The 24,870-nt window shown below is 40.1% G+C and overlaps 1 protein-coding gene across 1 annotated transcript in view; it reads right to left on the bottom strand.

The window, feature by feature from the left end:
* Positions 1-24,870, bottom strand: part of ABCC9 (ATP binding cassette subfamily C member 9) — a 159,194-nt gene that overhangs the window by 27,205 nt on the left and 107,119 nt on the right. Inside the window, exons 28-30 of the mRNA XM_068970261.1 lie at positions 21,801-21,958; positions 16,265-16,357; positions 9,532-9,634 (exon numbers count right to left, since the gene is read on the bottom strand). Coding sequence (XP_068826362.1) covers positions 9,532-9,634; positions 16,265-16,357; positions 21,801-21,958 — 354 coding nt within the window. The remainder of the gene's footprint in view (positions 1-9,531; positions 9,635-16,264; positions 16,358-21,800; positions 21,959-24,870) is intronic.

Raw genomic sequence — 24,870 nt, 5'->3', positions numbered from 1 at the left:
GTACTCTTGCCTGGAAAATCCCATGGACAGAGGAACCTGGTAGGCTGCAGTCCATGGGGTCACTAAGAGTCGGACACGACAGAGCAACTTCACTTTCACTTTTCACTTTCATGCACTGGAGAAGGAAATGGCAACCCACTCCAGTGTTCTTGCCTGGAGAATCCCAGGGACAGCGGAGCCTGGTGGGCTGCCATCTATGGGGTCGCACAGAGTTGGACACAACTGAAGCGACTTAGCAGCAGCATGCTAATTCAAGGCCTTTGCAGAAATTTGTATCTAGTTAGCTTGTTGGGATTTGTATCAATATCTGAACTTTTTGTCAATATGGACTCAGAGTCTGGGACATTAAATCTACAGGTTGTATAGAAATAGGAGTAAGTGTAATTTTGTCCCTAAATTAGAAATATGAACATGTCTTAGCATATCTGAATTGATTATGGCTCAATGATAAACTCTTCCCAGAAAACTTAAAAATTAATTAAGGTCAACCTTAAACTCAAAGGAGAGATGGGGGCACCTGTCTATTTTCTACACCCTCTTCCTCCTCCATTTCCCAACATTCTTAGGCATTGTTATGTCTTATCTTTTGAAAAAGAAATTTCATTTTTTTTAGATTTGTATATCAGGAGATTTATTTCAGTGCTGTTATATTGGAAAAAAATTGAAAAAAAAAAAAAAAGGAAATTTTCCTACTACGTGAAAGTTGCTCAGTTGTGTCTGACTCTTTTCGATCCCATGTACTATACAGCCCATGGAATTCCTTGGGCCAGAATACTGGAGTGGGTAGACTTTCCCTTCTCCAGGGGATCTTCCCAACCCAGGGATCAAACCCAGGTCTCCTGAATTGCAGGCAGATTCTTCACCAGATGAGCCACAGGGAAGCCCTAGAATACCTCTACCAGAGAAGCACAGAATGAATAAATAAATCATCATACAGACATGTGATGGTATTGTATATTTTGCTGTGGTTAAAAATAATGTTTTAAACATTTTAACAATGAGAAATGGTCATCATTTTACATCGAATAAAAAATGCCAGGCATAAAACATGCAGCAGGATTTTTAAATTATAAAACATTATATAAATTTTATGCGTTTACTTTTTATTTATTTCTTAGCAATAATATAAATGTTAACAAAATGTTAATGGAATTTCCCATAGTCAATAGAATCATTAAAATTTGTCAGGCTGATGTGTCACACATGCCAGAAGCAGGTCAAATTTCAGGCAGGAACACTTTCTAGAACTATCTCAAGTCTCATCTTACTGGTGATGATCTTCTCTAGCAAGATATACCTCTGATACCTTAAAAAACACTAGTAATTAGGTGAGAAGACTTTAATGACCGTAAGAGAGTGGTTAACATGCTGAAATCAAGAATGGTTTCTCAAGTCAGCTTACACGTATGCATCCCAGCATCTACTTTCTTTTATTTATTTATTTCTATTTTCTTTAAAGATTTCTTTTTTGATGTGGACCATTTCAAAAGTCTTTATTAAACTTTTCACAATATCACTTGCCTTTTATGTTTTGGTTTTTTAACTTTGAGTCACGTGGGATCTTAGTTCCCTGAACAGGGATCAAACCCACACCTCCTGCACTGGAAGGTGAGGTCTTAACCACTGGACAGCCAGGCAAGTCCCTCTGCAGTTTTTGAATTAGCACCAAAGATCAGCTTGTTGGGGAGCAATCAATGATCCCAGCCTTGGAATCACAGGTCTGGGTTCAAACGATGCCTTTGTCAATTACCAGCTAATATATTTAGATGAGTCAGTCTCTTCTTTAAAACTCAGTTTCTTCTTTGGAAAATAGAAATAGTACCTAATTTACAGGGATTTTGAAAGGAATTAAAAAAAAAATCAGTTAGATTTTCCCACCTCCATGTAACAGGATGTCCTTTTCCCTCCTGGATGATTTTCAAATGTTTGAAGCAAGCTTAAAAGCTTATATGCATCATAAAACATCAAAGGTTAAAACAGGCACTAAAATTTAATTCTGTCATGATTCCCATGGTCTTTACAAATAATAAAGAAAGAAATCATGAGATTTAATCCCTCGAGGCAGTAAATTCCTTAGAGTTAGTAAACACTCCTTTGATAGCTCCTTCTGTATCCAGTGTATTCATTTATTAACAGCTTGTCACTTCCCAATCAGACCCCCCTTTATTTGAAGCAACAACTATATGAATGTAGACTCTAACCAGCCTGGGCTGCTTTTTTATATTTTATAAACACCAATGTGTTCCCCTAAATACTTCTAAAATATTTATGACAATATGAATTTTTCCTTCCCACTCTCTCGTTAAAGTTAATACTTTTAACACTATGCTATAAATTTGTTATTCCCAATATTAGCTTTTCTAAAGAGACTCATAAAGAGTTTATGTGATAAGTCTCAGAAAGTAAGTTAGCACTAGGAGATACTTCCAGCAAGATGCTCCCAGCATGATACAAAGAAATATTCCTGTCTGTGTCTGAGAAATTTCTGTGGGCACCATACAATTTAAGACAGGGGCCCCCAATCCCCAGTATTTTAAGCTTGATAATCTGAGGTGGAGCTGATATAATAGTAATAGAAATAGAGTGCACAGTAAATGCAATGTGCTTGAATCATCCCTAAACCACCCCCCATTCCCTGGTTCATGGAAAAACTGCTTTCCATGAAACTGGTCCCTGGTGTCAGAAAGGTTGGGGACCCCTGCTTTAAGGGCTTGAAACAATATATGTTTTTATTAGTTTCTATTCTCCACTTCCTCCCAGATGACCTCAGAAGGGCCTCATTCATTCATCCATCTTTCCATTCATTCAATGGTCTTTTAAAGGTATATATAACTTCCCTGTTTAGAATATCAACGCCTTCTTATTACACTTACAATAAATTCAAATTCTGATGAATTACAAAGCCGCAGATGATGCAAAGTCTGGGTTCTAGACCTTGCCTCCTTTGACCTTATCTGAGATTCCTTTTCTACTCCTTCACCATGCTCCAATCATGCTGGTCTTCCTGTCTTCAGTCAGATAAACTGGGACCTGGGACCCTTTACTGCAGTGCCTGAACCTGAACAAACAAATCCTCCAGCAAGAGAGTACAAAGAAACTGAAAGGGACTAAAAATAATGGCACACATGGGCCATTGGGGTCATCACTTACAATAAGATACAAAAAGGCTATAAATCAACTGCCATTTCTAAGGTACCAGGAACAGAAGCATGGTACTGTGTTTGATCCCTGCACACAGCACCATCAAAGGGGTAGGCAGACCACTTAAGCTACTCTTCCTCCTCAACCCACCAATTCACCCCTACATTCAACCTATTTAAGGAACCAGCACTCCCTGAAATGTTAAGGTGAAGTGTTAAACCATTGGACTGCCAGGTAAGTGCCCAAGGCATAGCTTTTCGAAGTACAATTAGAGCAGATTTTTCAGGGGATGAATCCATTGCCAAATTCCACAATCTAGTAAATCCAAATAGAAGTAAGAGTTTAAAATCCAGTATGTCTGCAGTTGGTGGCACTAGTGGTAAAGAACCTGCCTGCCAATGCAGGAGACATTAGAAACTCAGGTTCAATTCGTAGGTCAGGAAGATCCCCTGGGAGGAGGGCCTGGCAACCCACTTCAGTATTCTTGCCTGGAGAATCCCTTGAACAGAGGAGTCTGGTGAGCTACGGTCCACAGGGTCATGAAGAATCGGACACGACTGAAGCAACTTAGTGCACAGGCACAGGTCTGCAGTTTAGTATCTAAAACAAAGTTACTTTATTTTTCATAAAAATATTTTTTATCATTTTCTTTTTTTTTTAAGTGCTATTTGTGTTGTCTTTCAGTTATACCAATAAGATACTTTCCAGCTCATTCCTGGATTACCTCCCCTGCTCAATAATATTTTTTTTTCCAAAGAATTGGAGATTTTTTGGAGGCATTTGATCAGAATTTTACCAGATCTGAATAAGAGAGGAAGCCTGTTTGTGCATGTTTATCAAGAAATCTCATAGCAAAATAACTAAATTCCAATCACTTCCCTTCCAATAGTACTGTAAGAGTAACAGGCATGTGAAATTGCTAGGTAATATGAGTTTATGTTAGTTCCCCAATTCCACTTCCTTTACCATTAAACTTAACTAGTTTAATGAATTATACAGTGATTCTATCTTTCCACACCTCCTTTCCTTTCCATTGCAAATATGTGAACAACAAAATGGCTTAAAAGCAGTAAGAAAGGACAAGCAGATCATCTGAATTAACTCACATGCTAGCAGCATATGTCCTCCCATTAAGGCTTTCTACGTCCTACCCGATCAATTCATTGAAGAAAACACTTTCAGTCAAAACGATACAATGGAAAGAGAGATTCTGCTTAGGAAACAGAAGCTACTACACATGTGAATTTCCATTCTTAAAGAGGGCCCAACCACAAGACATTTGTATTAGTGATAAATTATAACTTTCATTGAGTTTGGGAATTCAACACTCCCCTCCAGAAGGGAAGCCTTTGATGCCCAGGTCAAAAGAAAGGCCTCTGGTTAGATTTCCAGTGATTTAATGACCTCTATCTCTATGTGGGATTATAGTGAAAACAATAATTTTCCATAAAACAACCTCATAAGTAATTAATAGGAATACCATCTTTCCCTTTTTTTCATAGTCTTCAGAAATCCATGTCTAAAAACAAGAAGTCAATGTTTATGGTTCCATGGAGTGTCTGGGTCTTCACATGACAAGATCAACACACACCTGTCTATAATGGGGTTGCAAACACTCAAAACAGCTCTGTACTGTTTCACAAAACAGACTCATACAAGTTCACCCTGAAGATTATTTTCACTTTAGCCTGTTGATTCTAAAGACTTTTTTTTTTTTTTTTGGCTTCTTGACGTGATTTTTCTTTTATCCTTCCACCACACAGCAAGACAAAGCCTTGGAAAGACACCCTTTAGATAGAGTTACACAATTTTTGCAAATGGAAACACCAATGCCAAAGAACTGGAACTGTTTAGCGCAGAGGGATGAACAGAAAATGCTGTGCTGAACAAAAGAACGTAAGCATCATTCAAAGGTTAGGCTGCAGTGACACACTGCACATGACTGTGGTCCACTTCACTTGGCACCCAGAGGAGAAACACTCCCCTCTCCTGCCAAAGCAACCTGGGTGGTCACAGTCTGGCTACTTTTCTACCAGCCAAATTATTATTTTAGGTTCTTGTCCTTTTCTGAGTGCTGTGTGCTGTGACCTTTATTCCCCACCACCCGCCCCCACCCCACCCAATTCAGAATAAGTATGAAATGAACATGGTGGGCAGGCTACATCTTCCATGGCTAACAATCTTCAGCCCCCAAAAGGGAATACTTTGTAATTGTCTTATGTGTGTTAGTCACTCAGTCGTGTCTGATTCCTAAAGACCCTATGGGCTGTAGCCCACCAGGCTCCTCTATCTATGGGGAGTCTCAAGAATACTGGAGTGGGTTGCCATGCCCTCCTTCAGGGGATCTTCCTAACCCAGGGATCGAACCAAGGTCTCCTGCATTGCAGGCAGATTCTTTACCCACTGAGCCACCAGGGAAGCCTCTGTAATTGCCTTAACACTTATCTAGCATGACCAGAAAAAGGAATGAAAGCCATATATTAAAAAAAAAAAAAAAGATAAAATCTGGATGGGGCTCGGGAATCTTCCCAAATTCAAAAAAGGTATTTTTATCCTTTTATCCCTTACTTCTCTTGGAGATCATCTGTCCACAGAATTCAGTGGCACTGCTCCAGAAAACTAAAATTGAGAATGAAGAAAAAGGGAAAAACAGTCACGGGAAACTATGATAAGCTTTCTCCTCTTTCTCTCCATGGAGGTCATTTTGTTCAGTCATTAGTTGCATCCCACCCTTTGCGATCCCATGGACTGTAGCATGGCAGGCTTCCCTGTTCCTCACTCTCTCTCAGAGGTTGGTCAAACTCATGGCCATTGAGTCAGTGATGCCATCCAACCATCTCAACTTCTGTGGCTCCCTTCTACTCCTGTCCTCAATCTTTCCTAGCATGAGGGTCTTTTCCAAAGAGCTGACTCTTTGCATTAAGTGGCCAAAGTATTAGAGCTTCAGCTTCAACATCAGTCCTTCCAATGAATATTTAGGAATTACTTCCTTTAGGATTGACTGGCTTGATCTCCTTGCTGTCCAAGGGACTCTCAAGAATTTTCTCCAGCAGCACAGTTCAAAAGCACCACAATTCTTTAGTGCTCAGGAACTTCCACATCCATACATGACTGCTGGAAAAACCATAGCTTTGACTAGATGGACTTTTGTCAGCAAACTGATGTCTTTGCTTTTGAATATGCTGAGTTGGTGAGCTCCTCAGATCCGCATCAGGAGACCTGCTGGCCTCTTCTGAGCTCTGCCAAGGCTGCTCCTGTCCTGGTACTGATTGGCTGTGCTTCTGCTATGGGAGTTCCCAGATTATTTGCAATAAGCAGATATTTTTGTTAATTTGCTAGTTAACATATCAAAGAACAGGGAATGGAGGCAGCTGTGTTGATACCATAAATAAGATCAATGCAGCATCAGTGGGCCAGATAGAGGTTTTCATTACTTATCTTGTTGTAAATGACTTACGAGACAGAAAATATTCAGCTGTGGGGTTCAGAGAGCAGCTCACACCCCAGTCTCCAAGGTCCTATATCTGAACACTTATATTTCTCATATTTCTGAAACAAGATCCATTTATTTCAAACTGAAATTGTGTCTCCAGTGATGCACAGTAGTAACGAGGTCATTTACATGTGTACATTGGGAGAAAGGTTATTTCCTAATTAGAGTTATCTGTTCTATTTATTCAACACTCCTATTGTGGCACATATGTTCTTGGATTATAACATTTATATTCAAATAAACATTCTAATGTTCTAATATTCTAAATATTCTGGTTCTAATGAAAACTCTGTATTTTCAGTGTACAGAATAAGAGAATAAATCTGACTGGTTTCAAATTGGATTTCTGGGATTGTCTAGAAGGGTATGTGTGTATGTGAGTGTTTGTGTATGTGTGTGTGTGAGTGTTTGTGTATGTGTGTGTGTGCTAAGTTGCCTCAGCCATGTCCAGCTCTTTGCGATGCATGGACGGTATCCCACCAGGCTCCTCTGTCTATGGGAGTCTCCAGGCAAAAACACTGGAGTGAGTTGCAGTGCCCTCCTCCAGAGGATCTTCCCAACCCACGGATCGTACCAGGATCTCTTATGTCTCCTGCATTGCAGGCAGGTTCTTTATACCCATATAAACTTATTGATAAACAAATATGAGAGATAAAAGAGATAAAATCATCCACAAAAGACTCTGGACCTTGAATTCTATCAGCAGATATGCCTGGAGTGTTGCAATAAATCAACAAGTTTCTTACCAAATTTTATATTTATTCATCAGAAATAGAGCAAAGGACTCTATAACTTTTTTGTGTTGGTTTTTAAGGGACAGATCTGGTAATGAGACCAAATAGCAAGTTGTGGAAAGATTATAATACACAGAAAATAAAAAAAATAAAATAAAATAAAATAAAAAAAAGACACAAAAACAGATGTGTTACAAGGTAATAGAATGAATGGCAGATTCTGCCCTTCCTTTTTCAAATATCATACATATATATATATATATATACACATATATATTTTTTTTAGGTTTCTACAAGTGGAACTAGAATTCATTTATATTCAAGTAGGTCCAGCCGCCTTTAATGTGGGAGTTAAGTAGCGGGGTATGAGGAAAGCTAAACTAACCCACTCTGAATCTGGCTGCTGTTTCTCTCTAATTTTTCCTGACCTCCCCTTTCTTGGCAGTCTGAACGCTCTAATATCTTGTCTTCTGGCTACAAGAGCAGAACATATGGTTTGCTTGCAGATTCTTGTTAAACGTTTGTCCATTAGCCTGACAGTGGGAAGTGCTAAAGAGGAGAAGCAGAAGCCAAGCCAGACTCACCTCAAGTTCAGAGCAAACACACTCGCCCCTAAGAAACACACTTGATCTTCAACATTAGGAAAATCAAACACAAAGGAAACTACTGACATTTCACCCCTGTGATTTTAGGACATTCTCTGATTAAGCTAGTTCATCACTAGTTTTGTTATTCAGCTATGATTTCTTTTCCTCAGAGAAAACAGACTTGAGCAAACAAACAGAAGCTTAAAGCAAGGATTTAGGGTCTGGGTAAGATCTAGGAATGGTAGTTTGTTTCTGTTATAAATCCTAAACACTTCGCCTGCCTTTCTGTTACTTAGAGGTAACTGGAAAATCTCTGCCCTGCCCCTCCCACCCCCCACAGTGATCTGGAAGAAATTTCTTATCTATTTAAAATTTGTGAAATATAATTGTGTTATATTGCTGGATAATTTCTACACAATAACACAACACAAAACAATATAGTGGTAGAGAATCTCTGTTATTAGTGACAAATTATGACAACTACAGCTTACAGGGGGACCCAAGATTCTCTATCAACATGTTTTCCATCCATCAACAACTCAGATTTTAATTTGGGCTCCATCCTTTCACTTTATCAAATCCCCATTCCCAGATGCCCTCACTGAGTTTTGAAAAAGAGCGTTCATATGACAGGGATGCTTAATCAGTGGAAGTGAGGTTCTTAACAATAATGCAGATAAACTTCCTTTTCCTTTTCACAAACTAATAATTTTTTCTTAAGAAAAGATGACAATCAACTCATCATTTCTACCAAAGTTGCTTCTTCATACTGCAGACTACACAGCCCAGTCTGCAAACAACATCTCCTTCCCTCTCAAACTTGGGTCTAACCTATTCCCTCTTTCATTTATTAGGAGTGGTTGACTTATTAACCATTTACCAAGGAAGGTACCATTTCCATTCATTTATTCATTCATCCATGCATCCATCCATTCAAAAGACATTTGTTGAGTGTACCTGCCAAAAAGTGAGCTACAGAACTTATATTACTATTTTTAAACCTAACCCACCCATGAGGTCATACTCCTAGTTTACAAACGGCAAACTGGGACCCAAATAAATTAGTTAACTTGCTAGACCAAGTCTATACAATGCTGAAGCTTATACCCATTCTCCTCCTTTATATAGGACAGAAGAAGGAAACAGAGAATAATTGCAATGTTTTACATTTGGGTTAACATGACCCTCCACTGGCTTAAAATAGAAAGTTGCCATCTCTTCCAGGTTGGTCCAGTTCAGTAGAAGTGAGTACATCTATTCACTTGTCAAATTTTGAAGAAAAAAAAAGACACAAAACAACCTGAAGTTATACAAATATTTGCTATTCCATTAACTTATGTCATCTGGCCGCTAATGAACACAAAATGAATTTTTGCTTTGGGGGCTATCTGTCTTGCCATTAGCTAAAAACATCATGGCAAATTTTATCCGTACCATAAACAAACCTGAGCTAAAGTCCAGAAAATGTGGAGTAAGTGCTGAATCTCAGTGGAAGCCTAGTTTTTACAACTGTCTCCCTCTTTGCATCAGGCCTCTTCTGTGTGGTTTCCATTTCGAAATCATGAAATGAACGTACCGTTCTGACCTCCAGCCATCTGTTGGCAGCTGAGAGGAATAAGTAGGCAATGTTGTTAGTGTCTGTCAGTTCCAGCATTCGTTGCTTAAATCTGGTCTCATGCCTGCAAAAAACAAAAATATTATGATGTTAGCCACACAACAGGAGAAATAATAAAAAACAGTCACACTTCCTACTACATTATTTACTCAACACGGTGACGAGCTGGTGGGATGGAATGACTAGTAAACGGACTACTTGCAAATAAAGGCCGGCTGCTACTGCCCTCCTGCACCCTTCCTGAGAGATGGCATGGAGCAGTAGTTCCTTTCTCAACCTCTGCTACAGAAAGGAATGTTTCCAATGACAAAGTCCTATTAAAGATCATTTCATAACTTTCTACACAAGGATGGTAACCGTGAAAACAAGGCACGGCCTATGTCTCAAGGGCCCTACAAAACCCAGAAGAAGTTGTACAGAAATGCAACATACTTGACCTAGAGTTTACTGCATATATCTTGCTTTTCCACAAGGCATGGTCGGAGCTGGGTAGCAGGAACTAGAAGAGACTCATGAAAGGCAGGAAACTATGGGTTTGTAACAGGCAAATATATACCTTAAAAATGTTCTTTTTGCCCAGTTTCTGGAAATCAAAGAAGGACAACGTGGCAGGAGGTAGAGGATGAGGGTCCTTGGGAATGGCAGATGTCCTTGTTAAGCAAGATATCTTACACCTCAAAGTTACAAATTATTTGTAAGAAAGGTCATTGCATGAAAGAAACTCTTGGTGTGTAGTATTCATGGGGATCTAGGGCACATACCGGAGAAGGCAATGGCACCCCACTCCAGTACTTTTCCCATGGATGGAGGAGCCTGGTGGGCTGCGATCCATGGGGTCGCTAGGAGTTGGGCACGACTGAGCGACTTCACTTTCACTTTTCACTTTCCTACATTGAAGAAGGAAATGGCAATTGACTCCAGTGTTCTTGCCCGGAGAATCCCAGGGACGGGGGAGCCTGGTGGGCTTCCATCTATGGGGTCGCACAGAGTCAGACATGACTGAAGCGACTTTGCAGCAGCAGCAGGACGCACACACGTTCCCTGGTGACTCAATGGTAAAGGATCTGCCTGTAACGCAGAAGACTCCTGTTTCCATCCCTGGGACTATGAGAAGATCCATGGGGTTGCAAAGAGTCGGACATGACTTAGCAATTAAACAACAACTTGACTCATACAGTTTAGACACTGATGCTGGGTCAAATTAAGTTCATTCTTGGTAATCAACATAATCAGACCAAATTCTGTGTAACCTTTGTTATAAAGGAAACTTCTAATAAAAACCTCATCCAGGGATTTCCTTGGTGGTCCGGTGGTTAAGAACCTGCCTGGGAGTGCAGGGGATGCTGGTTTGACCCCCTAGGCAGTGAACTAAGACTCTGCATGCTGCAGAGTAACTAAGCCCAAATGTTGCAACTAAAACCTGATGCAGAAAAATAAATAAATATTTTTTAAAAAGAAACTTCATCCATTTGAACATGGGAGCTACTTCTCGTAGAAACTCATGTTCCATGTTGATAAATCTTTTCTACATCACAAAAATAGTCTCTTTTTATTTTTCAATTATTTTCCCTGGGTAACAGAAACAATGGAAAGCTGGATGATATAAACAAAATAACTGATTGGAAGGTTGGACCAAGTGCCAAATTCAACTTTCTGCGGCTTCGACTTATCTTACAGAGACCTCCTGTCTATGTGTTATGTTTGCAGAGAATAACCAAATTTCATCTGACAGCCTGATGGTGATTCCTAGTAGATAAAAGACTGCTCCAAGTACCACCCTCCACCCCCCACCCCCAAATCTTCAATCATCAATTTACAAAAGTTTACAATAAACTATCACTATGTCAAAAATGAAGAAGTCTGGGGTGGAGTGTTCACTTGGCCGGTGAAGCCATCCATACAGGCCAATATAAAGCAGATAGTTGAGATTTATCCAGTCAATCTGATCACTCCAACATGCCAAACCAGAAAAATCAGATAATTGAGTCAGACAGCAACATCTGATCTACAATAATCAAAGGGTTCGACAATCAGAGCCAAATAATTACCTCACTTTGAGTTATGTGGCCTTGACCCAAATGCCATGCACAGGAGGACCTGCACTGAACAGCAATACATTGGGCGGGATGACCAGACAGAGAAACAGGACTGCTCTCATCATGACCCTCATACAGACGTGTGTGCCTAGTCACTCAGTCATGTCCATGGACTGTAGCCCACCAGGCTCCTCTGTTCATGGGGATTCTCCAGGCAAGAATACTGAAGTGGGTTGCCATGCTCTCCTCCAGGGGACCTTCTCAACCCAGGAATCAAACCCAGGTCTCCCACACTGCAGGCCAGTTCTTTCCCAGCTGAGCCATCAGGGACAGAGTGAATAATTAACATAGGATGACTCACAGAGTATAGGATTTACTGAGATAGTGGATTTCAACTGTGAACAGATATATCCAATTCTGCATTTGCATTATTGGGTGGATTTTCACCCACTCATTCAGGAACATTTAGCAAGCATGAACTCAAAGTGAGACATTACAACATATATGTATGAACAAGACACAACCTCTGCCCTAGAGAAGCACATTGTGTAGTGAAAGAGGTAAGCGTGGTATTGTTGTAGTATGAACAAGTAAAGATGGCTCAACCCAGAAGCCCATCATAATGGCCCCATGTGAAAAATGCTACGTGAATATAAAGGAAGAGGAAAGTTTGCACTGGCTAGAAGACCAGAATGGCAGGGAATAGGGTGGAAGGTGGGGAGGGATGGATAAAGCTATCTCTGGGATGGACTGAATGAGGTTTTAAGAAATGGGCTGAATTTTTTTTGGCGGGGGGGGGGGGGGCTTCCCTGGTGAGTCAGACGGTAAAGCATCTGCCTGCAATGTGGAAGACCTGGGTTCGATCGCTGGGTTGGGAAGATACCCTGGGGAAGGAAATGGCAACCCACTCCAGCACTCTTGCCTGAAAAACTTCATGGATGGATGAGTCTGGTAGGCTACAGTCCATGGGATCGCAAAGAGTCCGGCACGACTGAGGAACTTCACTGGTTCACAGAATTTTTCAGGTGGACAAGAAGGGACAAAAGCATTAGAAGTATTGGGAACAACATGAGCTAAGGGACAGAAATGAAAAAACAAGTTCAGGAGCTGGAGTCAGGGTCCCTCTTCCTAGAGGGCTGTGGTGATGGAGAGATGTGGGGAGGGGGAAACTTGGACCGAAGCCTATGGACTCCAGTTGAGACGAACATCCAACACTTCGTTGTGACAAAGTGTTTTGTCTGGGGCTCTTCTTCCTCTCCCTCTAGTTTGGGGCTATGGTTGCAGATACACTCTTAAAGAGTTTGTAAATGGAGCTGGCAACAGTCTGAAGCAGCAGTGACAGGGGAGGGGTGGAAATGCAGCGAACATTCTTTCTGTGTGTTTCTATTTGGCAAGAACCCTTCTGTTTTCCTAATGGAAACTTTGACACACTCAGTCTGTATCTTTTCATCCACATCCAGCTCATCTTCTGAACATTCTTAGACCTTTATTCTGTCAGACCAAAAAAAAAAAAAAGTAGGAAAGGTCACTGAAATCTCAGTCTAATTTAACTGTGATCCTCTGGTGGTAAACTACTTGAGGTTAGTGCATGCTGCCTCTGAGTACACCATGAACCCTGAACGCAGGGGAGGAAAGCAGCCTCATCAGTAAATACAAACTTTCCAGAGAGCTGACGACTCTGGGGACTCTTACTAGCCTGAAAGAGAGGAAGAAGTAGAGTGAAAAGAATGTGTTTGATTCTTAACAGTCGCTACGTTGTGTCTGCCCCTTTGCGACCCGTGGAGGAGGTCCACTGGCCTCCTCTGTCCATGGGATTTTCTGGGCAAGAATACTGGAGTGGGTTGCCATTTCCTTCTCCAGGGAATCTTCCTGATCGAGGGATCAAACCTGCATTTCCTGCCTTGGCAGGTGGATTCCTCACCACTGAGCCACCTGGGAAGCCTCACTCCAGTCGTAGGTGACATGTAATAGTCTGTCCTTCTTAGAGATCCCTAGAATTCTCCTGATGTAAAATTAGGAACAGTCAAGCCAAATTCTGCTCATGTGTCTAGTGAAGAATAGATGATTAAATGAAAAATCTAAGCCTTGACTTTCAGTCAAGTTTCTCTTTCATTTGAGACCAGGCTCATTTTCTTCAAGATGTTTTACATGGTCCCGTCCTCATCATTCTCAGTAAATGACCTCACTTGTTCTTCAGGGAGAAGACAGAGGCTGTTTTCTGTTCCACCTGCCAGCTTGCCTGAATCAGGTCACTGCTTCTTCCCCACCGGCCATGTTATCCCAGCTATATTCCCTGTGGTATTTATCTGGGGTAGAAATAAAAGGCCGTATCTTTGGAGTCTTTCTATATCCATTCCAAGACTAGCACTTGGCATGTGTTCAAAACTCAAATAAATTAACTCAAAAGAACTTTGGTGAAAAAATGAAATTCTTAACATGGTGTGCTTATGATTACCACTGGGCAGTGCCGGCTACTATTAGAACACAAATTATGTCTTAATCAGTTCAGTTCAGTCACTCAGTTGTGTCTGACTTTTTGTGACCCCATGAACTTCAGCACACCAGGCCTCCCTGTCCATCACCAACTCCTGGAGTCCACCCAAATCCATGTCCATTGAGTCGGTGATGCCATCCAACCATCTCATTCTCTGTCATCCCGTTCTCCTCCTGCCCTCAATCTTTCCCAGAATCAGGGTCTTTTATGTCTTAATACCTACACTCAGAGTCGATCAATGATTCTGCTATCTCCAATAAAAAGTATTGCACACTCTGATGGGAAAACACTTCAATGTGAAAAGTATAAATGCTCCACTATGAAATCTGTATCTTTATATTCCACTTTTGACTCAATTATATATATTTATATATATATATTTATGTGATTTAAATATTTTTTAGGTTAGAAAAATCTCTGATTGAAATCACTACAGGTTTGCATTTAGCACTGCAGAAAGATATAACACTTGAAGAAGTTGATTTTCTAGATTGAATATAACATTCAAGGATGCCAACTCCTTTTCTGATTTTACCTGAAAAGGGAAAATCAATTCAGTTCAGTTCAGTTGCTCAGTCATGTCCGACTCCTGCAACCCCATGAATTGCAGCACGCCAGGCCTCCCTGTCCATCGGCAACTCCCGGAGTTCACTCAAACTCACGTCCATCGAGTCAGTGATGCCATCCAGCCATCTCATCCTCTGTTGTCCCCTCTCCTCCTGCCCCCAATCCCTCCCAGCATCAGAGTCTTTTCCAATGAATCAACTCTTTGCATGAGGTGGCCAAAGTATTGGAGTTTCAGCTTTAGCATCAGTCCTTCCAAAGAACACCCAGAACTGATCTCCTTTAATAGAGTCAGGTAATTTTTTGAGTATTAAGCAAACTCTTTTGATGAAAATCTTAGGATATTACTTCAATGTTTATCGACATTGAAGAAAACTATTTAAAGTCTGAAGTAACTTTGGTGTAATAACATTCTTTTATCATTATTATTAATACATGTATTTTAGCTTCTATATTACTTCTTTGCTAATCACTGTGGTTAATGCTTTAGGTGTGTGCTCAGTTGCATCCAACTCTTTTTGACCCCACAGACTGTAGCCTGCCAGGCTCCTCTGTCCATGGGATTGTCCAGAAAGGGCTCTGGAGTGGGTAGCCATTGCCTCCTCCAGGGGATCTTCTCAATCCAGGGATCGAACCACCATCTCCTGCACTGCAGGCAGAGTTTTTACCACTGAGCCACAAGGGAAGCCAATGCTTTATATGAAAAGTGAAAGTCACTCAGTCCTGTCCAACTCTTTGCAATCCCATGGACTATAGCCAACTAGGCTCCTCTGTCCATAGGATTCTCCAGGCAAGAATACTGGAGTGTGTTGCCGTTTCCTTCTCCAGGGGATCTTCCCAATCCAGGGATCGAAGCCAGGTCTCCTGCATTGCAGATGGATTCTTTACCATCTGAGCCCCCAGGGAAGCCCAAGAATACTGGAGTGGGTAGCCTATCCTTTCTCCAGGGGATCTTCTGGACCCATGAATTGAACCAGATTCCCCTGCAATGCAGGTACATTCACTCCAGCTGAGCTACCAGGGAAGCCCTAATGCTTTACATGCATTATATCAATTAATCCAAAAACCCTAAAAAGCAAAATGGTTTTCCCTATTCCACAGATGAGGTTAGGGAATTCAAAAGCCTAGTCTAAATCACACGGGTAGTATCTACCCAACATGATGCTGAATTCTTTCTTTATTCTTGTTAAAATTTCAAATAACTAAAGTCTATTATCATTTGTTGTTGTTGTTGTTGAGTCACTAAATCATGTCCAACTCTTCTTGCAACTCCATAGACTGCAGTCCGCCAGACTCTTCTGTCCATGGGATTTCCCAGGCAACAATACTGAAGCAGGTTGTCATTTCCTTCTCCAGGGGATCTTCCTGACCCAGGGATTGAACCCGAATCTCCTGCACTGGCAGGCAGATTCTTTACCAGTGAGCCATGTGGGAAGCCCTCTGTGATCATTTATTGTCATGTTTTTCTTACTATTAGTTTAGAACAGAGGCATACACACAGTGGGCCTCGGAAAATGGGAGGAATGATCTGTTATTTGTAGGCAAGTATTCATTGATGATGTAACTGCCGAATCAACAAAATGAAAATATGTTTACTTACCTAAATGCCCGAATGGTGGTGAGTCCTTCAGCAGTTTCTGAGAAGTGGCAAAGCAGAGGGAGCTGGGTACTGTCATCAAGTTCCTGGAGGTCCCTAGGACAGAGACAAGTACAAAAATAAACTTTACACTCATTTAGACTCAAAGAATACTGTGTGTGTGTCAGTCACTCAGTCGTTTCCAACTCTGAGACACCAAGGACTGTAGCTTGCCAGGTTCCTCTGTCCCTGGAATTCTCCAGGCAAGAATACTGGAGTGGGTTGCTATTCCCTTCTCCAGGGGATCTTTCCAACCCAAGGATTGAACCCGGGTATCCTGCACTGCAGGCAGATTCTTTACTGTCTGATCTGGGGGCTTTGTTCATTCTAAATTAAGGTTACTATTTGCCAGAGTAACTACTGGGTGGGCCAAAAGGTTCATTTGGATTTTCCCATCACATCTTTTGGAAAAATCTGAACAAACTTTTTGGCCAACCCACATATTTTCCTCCAACATGCAACAAAAAAATCCAACAGCTGATAATCTAAAGAGGAAGAGAAAAACAAATATTACGTAATAAACATGGGTCCAGGCTGAATGTGATGTGTTGTACAAAAAATATCAATTTTGTATCACAGTTAAAGTAAACTTTTATGGGAACACATAGGAAGGAGCAATTAATGTAGGAGATGGGAAATGTTTTCTTTGAGCAGGTGTTACTTAGACCAAACCTCAAGCATGAGCAGTGTGCTTCAACCAAACAGACAAGAAGTGCATTCCAGCTAAGGGAACAAACCAGCGCAAGTAGAGAGGACTAAAGAACTGGCAAATTCAATCTGGCTGGTGACCAGAGTCCTTTGGGGATGTTGTCATGGGAAAAGGCTGGACAAGCAATGGGGGGAGGGGCTAGACGGTAGAAGATCCTGAATGGGCTGGGAAAAATCACTGAGGACTAGAAATAAAATGACCCGAGGTTGCTGAAAGCTGCATAATTTGGAGACAGTGTAAAGGATGGAAGAGAATGAGTAAGGACAGTTTATCAGAACTTTTCAAACATTCTGAATTAGGTGTGATGCTGGTACAATTTAATATAGGGGGAGATTGTGAGATAGCTTATTAGAAGCAGCCTTCTAAACTGCTACAATCAACTCATTGTAGCAGAATGAATAAGAGAGAAGAGCCACACAGACACAGAAAACAAACTTATGGCTACCAAAGGTGATTGGGAAGAGAGAAGTTAGGAATCTGGGATTAGCATATACACATTACTATATAGATTGGTAAACAGCAAGGACCTACTGTATAGCACAGGGAACTATGCTGTGTCATAATAACCTATAGTGGGAAAGAATCTGGAAAAGTATATGTATATACATGGACATGCATGGGCTTCCCAGGTGGTACTAGCTAAAGAATCTGCCTGCCAATGCAGGAGACATAAGAGACGTGGGTTCTGTCCCTGGGTGAGGAAGATCCCTTGGAGGAGGGCATGGCAACCTACTCCAGAGTTCTTGCCTGGAGAATCCCATGGACAGAGAAGCCTGGTAGGCTTCAGTCCATAGGGCCACAAAGAGTCTGACACGACTTTGCTGTACACTTGAAACCAACACAATATTGTAAATTATACTTCAATTAAAAATAAAATAAATTTTAAAAGAGAGGGGAGTCAAGTATGCTTTGTTTGTTTGTTTGTTACTTAGCAGACTTGGAAGATGGGAGACAGAGAATAAAGATACCAGAAGAGACAGATAATGAGTTTGGCTTCAGCCACAATGAGATTAAGTTCCTCCCTAAATAGAACTGGCATTCACTGGTCCTCCAAGTGTCAATATATATTTTTAGGTAAATAAAGTGCTCAGTGAATGGCTGGTGGGCAAATGCCTGAATCAGACCCTTTCTATAAAGACGCACACTCTAGACAACTTTGTAAATCACACAAGCTAGCCTTTCTAGAAGGCTAACAGTTCTATCACACGTTTCAAAACATGATTTTATTTTTCTTTTCAGCTTTCTTTTCTGTCTTTCTTAGGTTTTTGGGGTGGAGGGAATCAAGAGTAGCAGCACTGATATTCACCTGTCAGTCAATGGAACTGATTACTTTGTTACATAATCTTCAACTGTTAAATAATCTTAGATCTTTGGGGACTGCCTGGGTTCTCCCATGACCAAAGGCAAAGTCCTTTTGTGAGTTTCTAAAATGAATTTCTCACTTCAGAAACTCAATGAGGGGAGGGAAGGAGAGGGGTGAAGAGGAGGATGAATATGAAGGAATGTAAAGTCTGTGATTGTTAAACAGAAAACGCAGTGGCTATTGGTAAATTTGACACAAGCAACAGGTGGTCACTACATTGAGGTCTGACATGAAGGGGAAAAGATGAGGAAAGAGGAATCTCTTTTTACAGGACTGTGTTTTATGAAACCAGAAAGGTGAGGGTACAGTTTGACCTTATTCTCCTATAAATAGGAAAGCTTATTTACAGAGCTAGCTACACATGGGCCTTTGATGTTAGATATTCGAAATTCAATGGCATTTCCTGTCTGATGCTAGGAAAGATTGAGGGCAGGAGAAGAGTGGGGTGGCAGAGTATGAGATGGTTAGATGGCATCATCGACTCAATGGACATGAATCTGAGCAAACTCCGGGAGACAGTGAAGGACAGGGAAGAGTGGCCTGCAGCAGTCCATGGGGTGGCAAAGAGTCAGACATGACTGAGTGACTGAACAACAATAAATCCCCCACTTTAATTCCCTTCAGTGTTTACAAAATAGTGTGTTAAATTGCTCAAGATTTTCAATATGAGTGTTTTCTTTAGAACCTCAATCTAGAGGTTTCTTTTTATGGATGAGATTTAATATGATGTGGTCCTATTTGCAAATGACCAGAGAATTTCAAATAAAAATGGTTTACAATCCATTATCAAAGTTCATTCTTTAAAAATGACCATCCCTTCCATATTTTAATAATCTACAATAATGAAAAGACTTAGCAATTAAAATCTGTAAAGAACTAGGATTATTTGCTTGGCCTCTGTACTCAATTTCTATTGCCCAGGGATGGAAACAGGCCCACATGAGCATGAGTCTGAAGTAAAACATGACTGTTGAATATCAGTGGTGAGAAGGCGAGAAGAGATTTGGAAACAGCCAGCAGAAAGGAAGTGACTGAACTTTTCTGCCCCTCCAGCAAGCAACATCAACAGTAATACCAGAAGAAATGAGAGAGCAAATGTAATGGCTAGCCTCTTCCTTCTGGTCTGAATTTTCTATGAGCAAAGAGAAGAGGCTAGAGATCAAAAAGCACTTTAGGTTTAACATATGTTCCTAACATTTGAGGGATCCTAATTCATAGCCCCAAGGGAGAAACAACATTTTTTTTTTCAGAAATATTGCAAATAAACAACTATTTTGGAAGCCAATTTTTCAGTTTTTCATAAAACTAAACAGTTTTACCATACTATCAAGTAATCATGCTCCCATGTATTTACCCAACTAATTTTAAAACCTATGTCCACACAAAAATCTCCATACAAATATTTACAGTAGTTTTACTCATAATAGTAATGGCTTCCCTGGTGGCTCAGTGCTAAAGAATCCACCTGCCAATGCAGGAGACTCTGAAGATGTGGGTTTGATCCCTGGGTGGAGAAAATAACCTCGAGGTGGAAATGGCAACCCACTCCAGCATTCCTGCCTGGAAAATTCAATGGGCAGAAAGCCTGGAGGGCTACAATCCAAGGGGTTGCAAAGAGTCATACACAACTGAGCATGTATGCACACACACATTCATAATATTTATAACCCCAAACTAGAAGCAACTAAGATGTCCTTCAACAGGTAAATGGATAAACAAAATATGGCAATTCATAAAATAGAATATTATTCAATGACAAATTATTTGTATAATATTCTATTTCATGAATGTGCTTTGAAGCCATGGAAAGACACAGATGAATCTTAAGTACTTATTTCTAAGAGAAAGTAGCTAATCTGACCACATACTATATGATTCCAATCATGTAACATTCTGGAAAAGACAAGACTACAGAGATTAATGGTAAATCAGCCTGTCTCTAAATTGAATGAATAATGAAATGTAGCAAGAAAAAAAATTTTGCAGGTATAATCCAGAGATTCCCAGTCTTAATCCTGCTTTTTCCTGTTTCTCATCCTCCCTGCCCTCAAGTCCTATTAAATCTTTTCAATTTACTGAATAAACTCTATCTCTGGCTTCCTATTCCAGCACTTAATCCACATATAAGGGTTACCTTATTTATGTTTTATCTTCCCAAGAAACTGTAATTTCTTGGGAACTGCTTCTTGCCATGTTGATCTCTTCCTCTGCCACATGGCTTGTGCAGTTATTTACAGCACACTAAATGCCTAATAAGTGTTTGTTGAAATAAAGAGATTGCTGCAATGATATAAAATTTACAGTACTATTAAGGCAGAACTTCAAAGTTAAACTGGAAATTTCAAAACAGCTAGTACTATATTTCACTTAATTATTCAACATCTCAGCAAATGATAAATCTTATATTAGCAGAAGAATTTAAAATTCACGGCTGTCTTTCATTTGGCTGGATATTCAAGGGCATGTTAAATAACCCAATCTGGAAATTTCCAATTAAAGTTGGAAATTTTCCTCTTAAAGTTACAGTACTCTTACCAAACATTCAAGATTCTCTGCTTTTATAGTTATCACTCTGATTTATCCCTTTAACTTTTTTTTACTTCTACTAATCTTTTACAGAGTTCATTTTACTCATTTGAAAATATTTTTATTTCCCCACTTGCAGAATATAATATTAAATTACTTATCCTTTGGGACTATCTTTGGTTTCATAAATTTTCTGTCATTGCCATGTTCAGAGAAAGGGCCATGGAATGAAAAATAGTCTATGGACTTAAAACTCAACCAGATCAATCAACTTGTTCACAGGAGTCTAGTACTATGTAAAGGCTCAGACAACCAATTACAGAAGCAAAATGAAAGGGACAGTTGCTCAGTCGTGTTTGACTGTTTGTGACCCCATGGGCTATACAGTCCATGGAACTCTCTAGGCTAGAATACTGGAGTGGGTAGCCTTTTCCCTTCTCCAGGGGATCTTCCCAACCCAGGGATTGAACCCAGGTTTCCCACATTGCAGGCAGATTCTTTACCAGCTGAGCCACAAGGGAAGCCATGGAAACAAAATATCTCACTAAATGAAACATAATATCAGGATAGGTTTCATTAAGTTAAATTGTTTCTTTTCCAAATTCCATACCTTATCTGGAGAAAAGTGAAAGTGTTAGTCACTCAGCCATGCCCACTCGGCGATCCCATGGACTGTAGCCTGCCAGGCTCCTCTGTCCATGGGAGTCTCCAGGCAAGAATACTGGAGTGGGTAGCCATGCCCTTCTCCAGGGGATCTTCCTGACCTAGGGATCGAACCCAGGTCTCCTGCATTGCAGGCAGATTCTTAACCATCTGAGCCACCAAAACATTATAGCAAATCTGAATCACAGTCAATCAAATATACAGGCTTTTGAAGATGAACAGAGCAGTGCTTTACTTACTTAGAGGCCACTCGGAAGTATTTCTGGATAAAATAAAAGGCGACCCCAAGAGGCACAAGTGCAACCAGGAACACAGGGGTAGCGTAAGAAATCATGCCAATTGCAGACACGCAGAGCAGTGTTGACCGAGTTAGAGATTCCAAAGTTGGAGGAATATGCTGTTAAGAAGGTAGTTTGAAAGGAAAATGTTTTAGCTCAAATACAACATTGATAATAAGGCAACAACACATTAATTTTATATTGTTACATAATTAGTTCCAAAATTAATATATAAACATTTTCATTGTAAGCAATTAATCACTCCTTCAATTTCACTCACTTCCAATTGTTTAGCATATTTATCCATCTTTCTACCTATCTGCTTAACCAGTGGTCAGTTATTTACCTATCTACCTATTTATTAATATCTTATGGGGTTTTTAAACAAATAGCACAAACTATTTTATATAAATAGCATAAACATAAACTCTAAACCTCATTTGTCCATTTGCTTGCTTTGTTTTACTGAATAAGATGGATTGTAAATCTTCCCATGCCACTCTATACAAATCTATTTCTTTTTAAAGGCTGAATAGTATTTAAAAACTCTTTAGCTATCCCTCTAATAATTTTAATTGCTTCCTTATATTCTTTGCATGCTTTTCAACTGGATTGTTTATCTTCCTTATTGATTTTTAGATGCTCCTTACATATCATCGATGTTTATCCTCTTTCTTTACATGAGTTGCCAGTTTTTCTCCCAAAGAATATATTTTAAATATGATGCTTTTACCTCAATACAAATTTAAAAATTTAAAGCCATTTCTGTTGGCTTTTTTTCTTATTGTTTTTGAGTTCTATGTCTTATAAAGACACTCCCCATGGTTTCTAAAATTACTCTTCTACATTTTATTTTATAGTTTTATGTTATTAGATGGCCTCCTTTATTACAAGTGAATTCACTGTGTATTTTATAAATAGTTAATTGCCCCAATGCCCTTTACTGAAAAAACATTCCCATTATTACTGAGTCAAGATAAACTAGTGTTTTTGAGTTCTCAGTTTCATTCTTTTCATCAACTTGTTTTCTGTAATCATTAGAGTGGTTTTTTTTTTTTTGAGTGTTTTAATTTCATAGTATTTCTTAGGTATCTGATAAGGTATACAGACACACAGACAAACACACAGGATTTTTATGATTTCCAGGATAGCTGAATCACTTTTCTTCATACTAGGTTTATTTCTATCTTCATAGTTTTTGCTGTTATTATAGGTTAAATGTATTTTTAACGTAATTTTTTAATTGGTGGAGAAAAAGTTGGCTTTTGTATCACAGGTCTAATGAAAATGCTCTGCTGAACTTCCTAGTTGATTCTTTCATATCAACTGCCTGAACTTTCTAGATAGCAACAGTGTCATCTTCCAAATAAGGAGTGTTCTGCCTCTTGTTTTCCGATATGTACTCCTTAGGAAGTGTTTTAGGTGCAGCATAATCTGACACCCGTACTGTGAAAACATAAAAATTTTCCAACATATATTTTAGTCAGCTGCATGCATCATTCTTTACCTTAATTGATAGTAATTTAGGTGTTCTTGAGGCCATTTTGGAAAATCAAAAAAGGAAAGGACTGAATTTGCTAAATCTTCACTCAGTCATCCTAAAGAGTCTGTTCATAGAGAGATCCAGTTTCAGACTCTGAGGTCTTTAATTTCAGGACAAACTTCTGGAGGCCTAAGTACCTAAGACTAAACCGGGCATCCTTGAAATATTCCCTAAAATATCAGTTCAATTCAGTTCAGTCACTCAGTTGTGTCCAACTCTTTGCGACCTCATGAATTGGAGGACACCAGGCCTCCCTGTCCACCATCAACTCCCAGAGTTCACTCAAACTCATGTTCATCGAGTCGGTGATGCCATCCAGCCATCTCATCCTCGGTCGTTCCCTTCTCCTCCTGCCCCAAATCCCTCCCAGCATCAGGGTCTTTTCCAATGAGTCAACTCTTCGCATGAGGTGGCCAAAGTACTGGAGCTTCAGCTTTAGCATCATTCCTTCCAAAGAAATCACAGGGCTGATCTCCTTCAGAATGGACTGGTTGGATCTCCTTGCAGTCCAAGGGACTCTCAAGAGTCTTCTCCAACACCACAGTTCAAAAGCATCAATTCTTCAGTGCTCAGCTTTCTTCTCAGTCCAACTCTCACATTCACTGGAAAAGCCATAGCCTTGACTAGACAGACCTTTGTTGGCAAAGTAATGTCTCTACTTTTGAATATGCTATCTAGGTTGGTCATAACTTTTCTTCCAAGGAGTAAGCGTCTTTTAACTTCATGGCTACAGTCACCATCTGCAGTGATTTTGGAGCCCCCCAAAAAAGGTCTGACACTGTTTCCACTGTTTCCCCATCTATTTCTCATGAAGTGATGGGTCCAGATGCCATGATCTTCGTTTTCTGAATGTTGAGCTTGGAGCCAACTTTTTCACTCTCCTCTTTCACTTTCATCAAGAAAGTTCCTCCTCACTTTCTGCCACAAGGGTGGTGTCATCTGCATATCTGAGGTTATTGATATTTCTCCCAGCAATCTTGACTTCAGCTTCTGTTTCCTCCAACCCAGCATTTCTCATGATGTACTCTGCATATAAGTTAATAAGCAGGGTGACAATATACAGCCTTGGCATACTCCTTTTCCTATTTGGAACCAGTCTGTTGTTCCATGTCAAGTTCTAACTGGTGCTTCCTGACCTGCATACAGATTTCTCAAGAGGCAGGTCAGGTGCTCTGGTATTCCCATCTCTTTCAGAATTTTCCACAGTTTGTTGTGATCCACACAGTCAAAGGCTTTGGCATAGTCAATAAAGCAGAAATAGACGTTTTGCTGGAACTCTCTCGCTTTTTCGATGATCCAGTGGGTGTTGACAATTTGATCTCTGGTTCCTCTGCCTTTTCTAAAACCAGCTTGAACACCTGGAACTTCACGGTTCATGTATTGCTGAAGCCTGGCTTGGAGAATTTTGAGCATTACTTCACTAGCCTGTGAGATGAGTGCAATTGTGTGGTAGTTTGAGCATTCTTTGGCATTGCCTTTCTTTAGGAT

Source organism: Capricornis sumatraensis, chromosome 4, assembly GCF_032405125.1.
Source record: "Capricornis sumatraensis isolate serow.1 chromosome 4, serow.2, whole genome shotgun sequence".
Taxonomy (NCBI): domain Eukaryota; kingdom Metazoa; phylum Chordata; class Mammalia; order Artiodactyla; family Bovidae; genus Capricornis; species Capricornis sumatraensis.
This window is presented reverse-complemented; position numbering and strand designations above follow the sequence as displayed.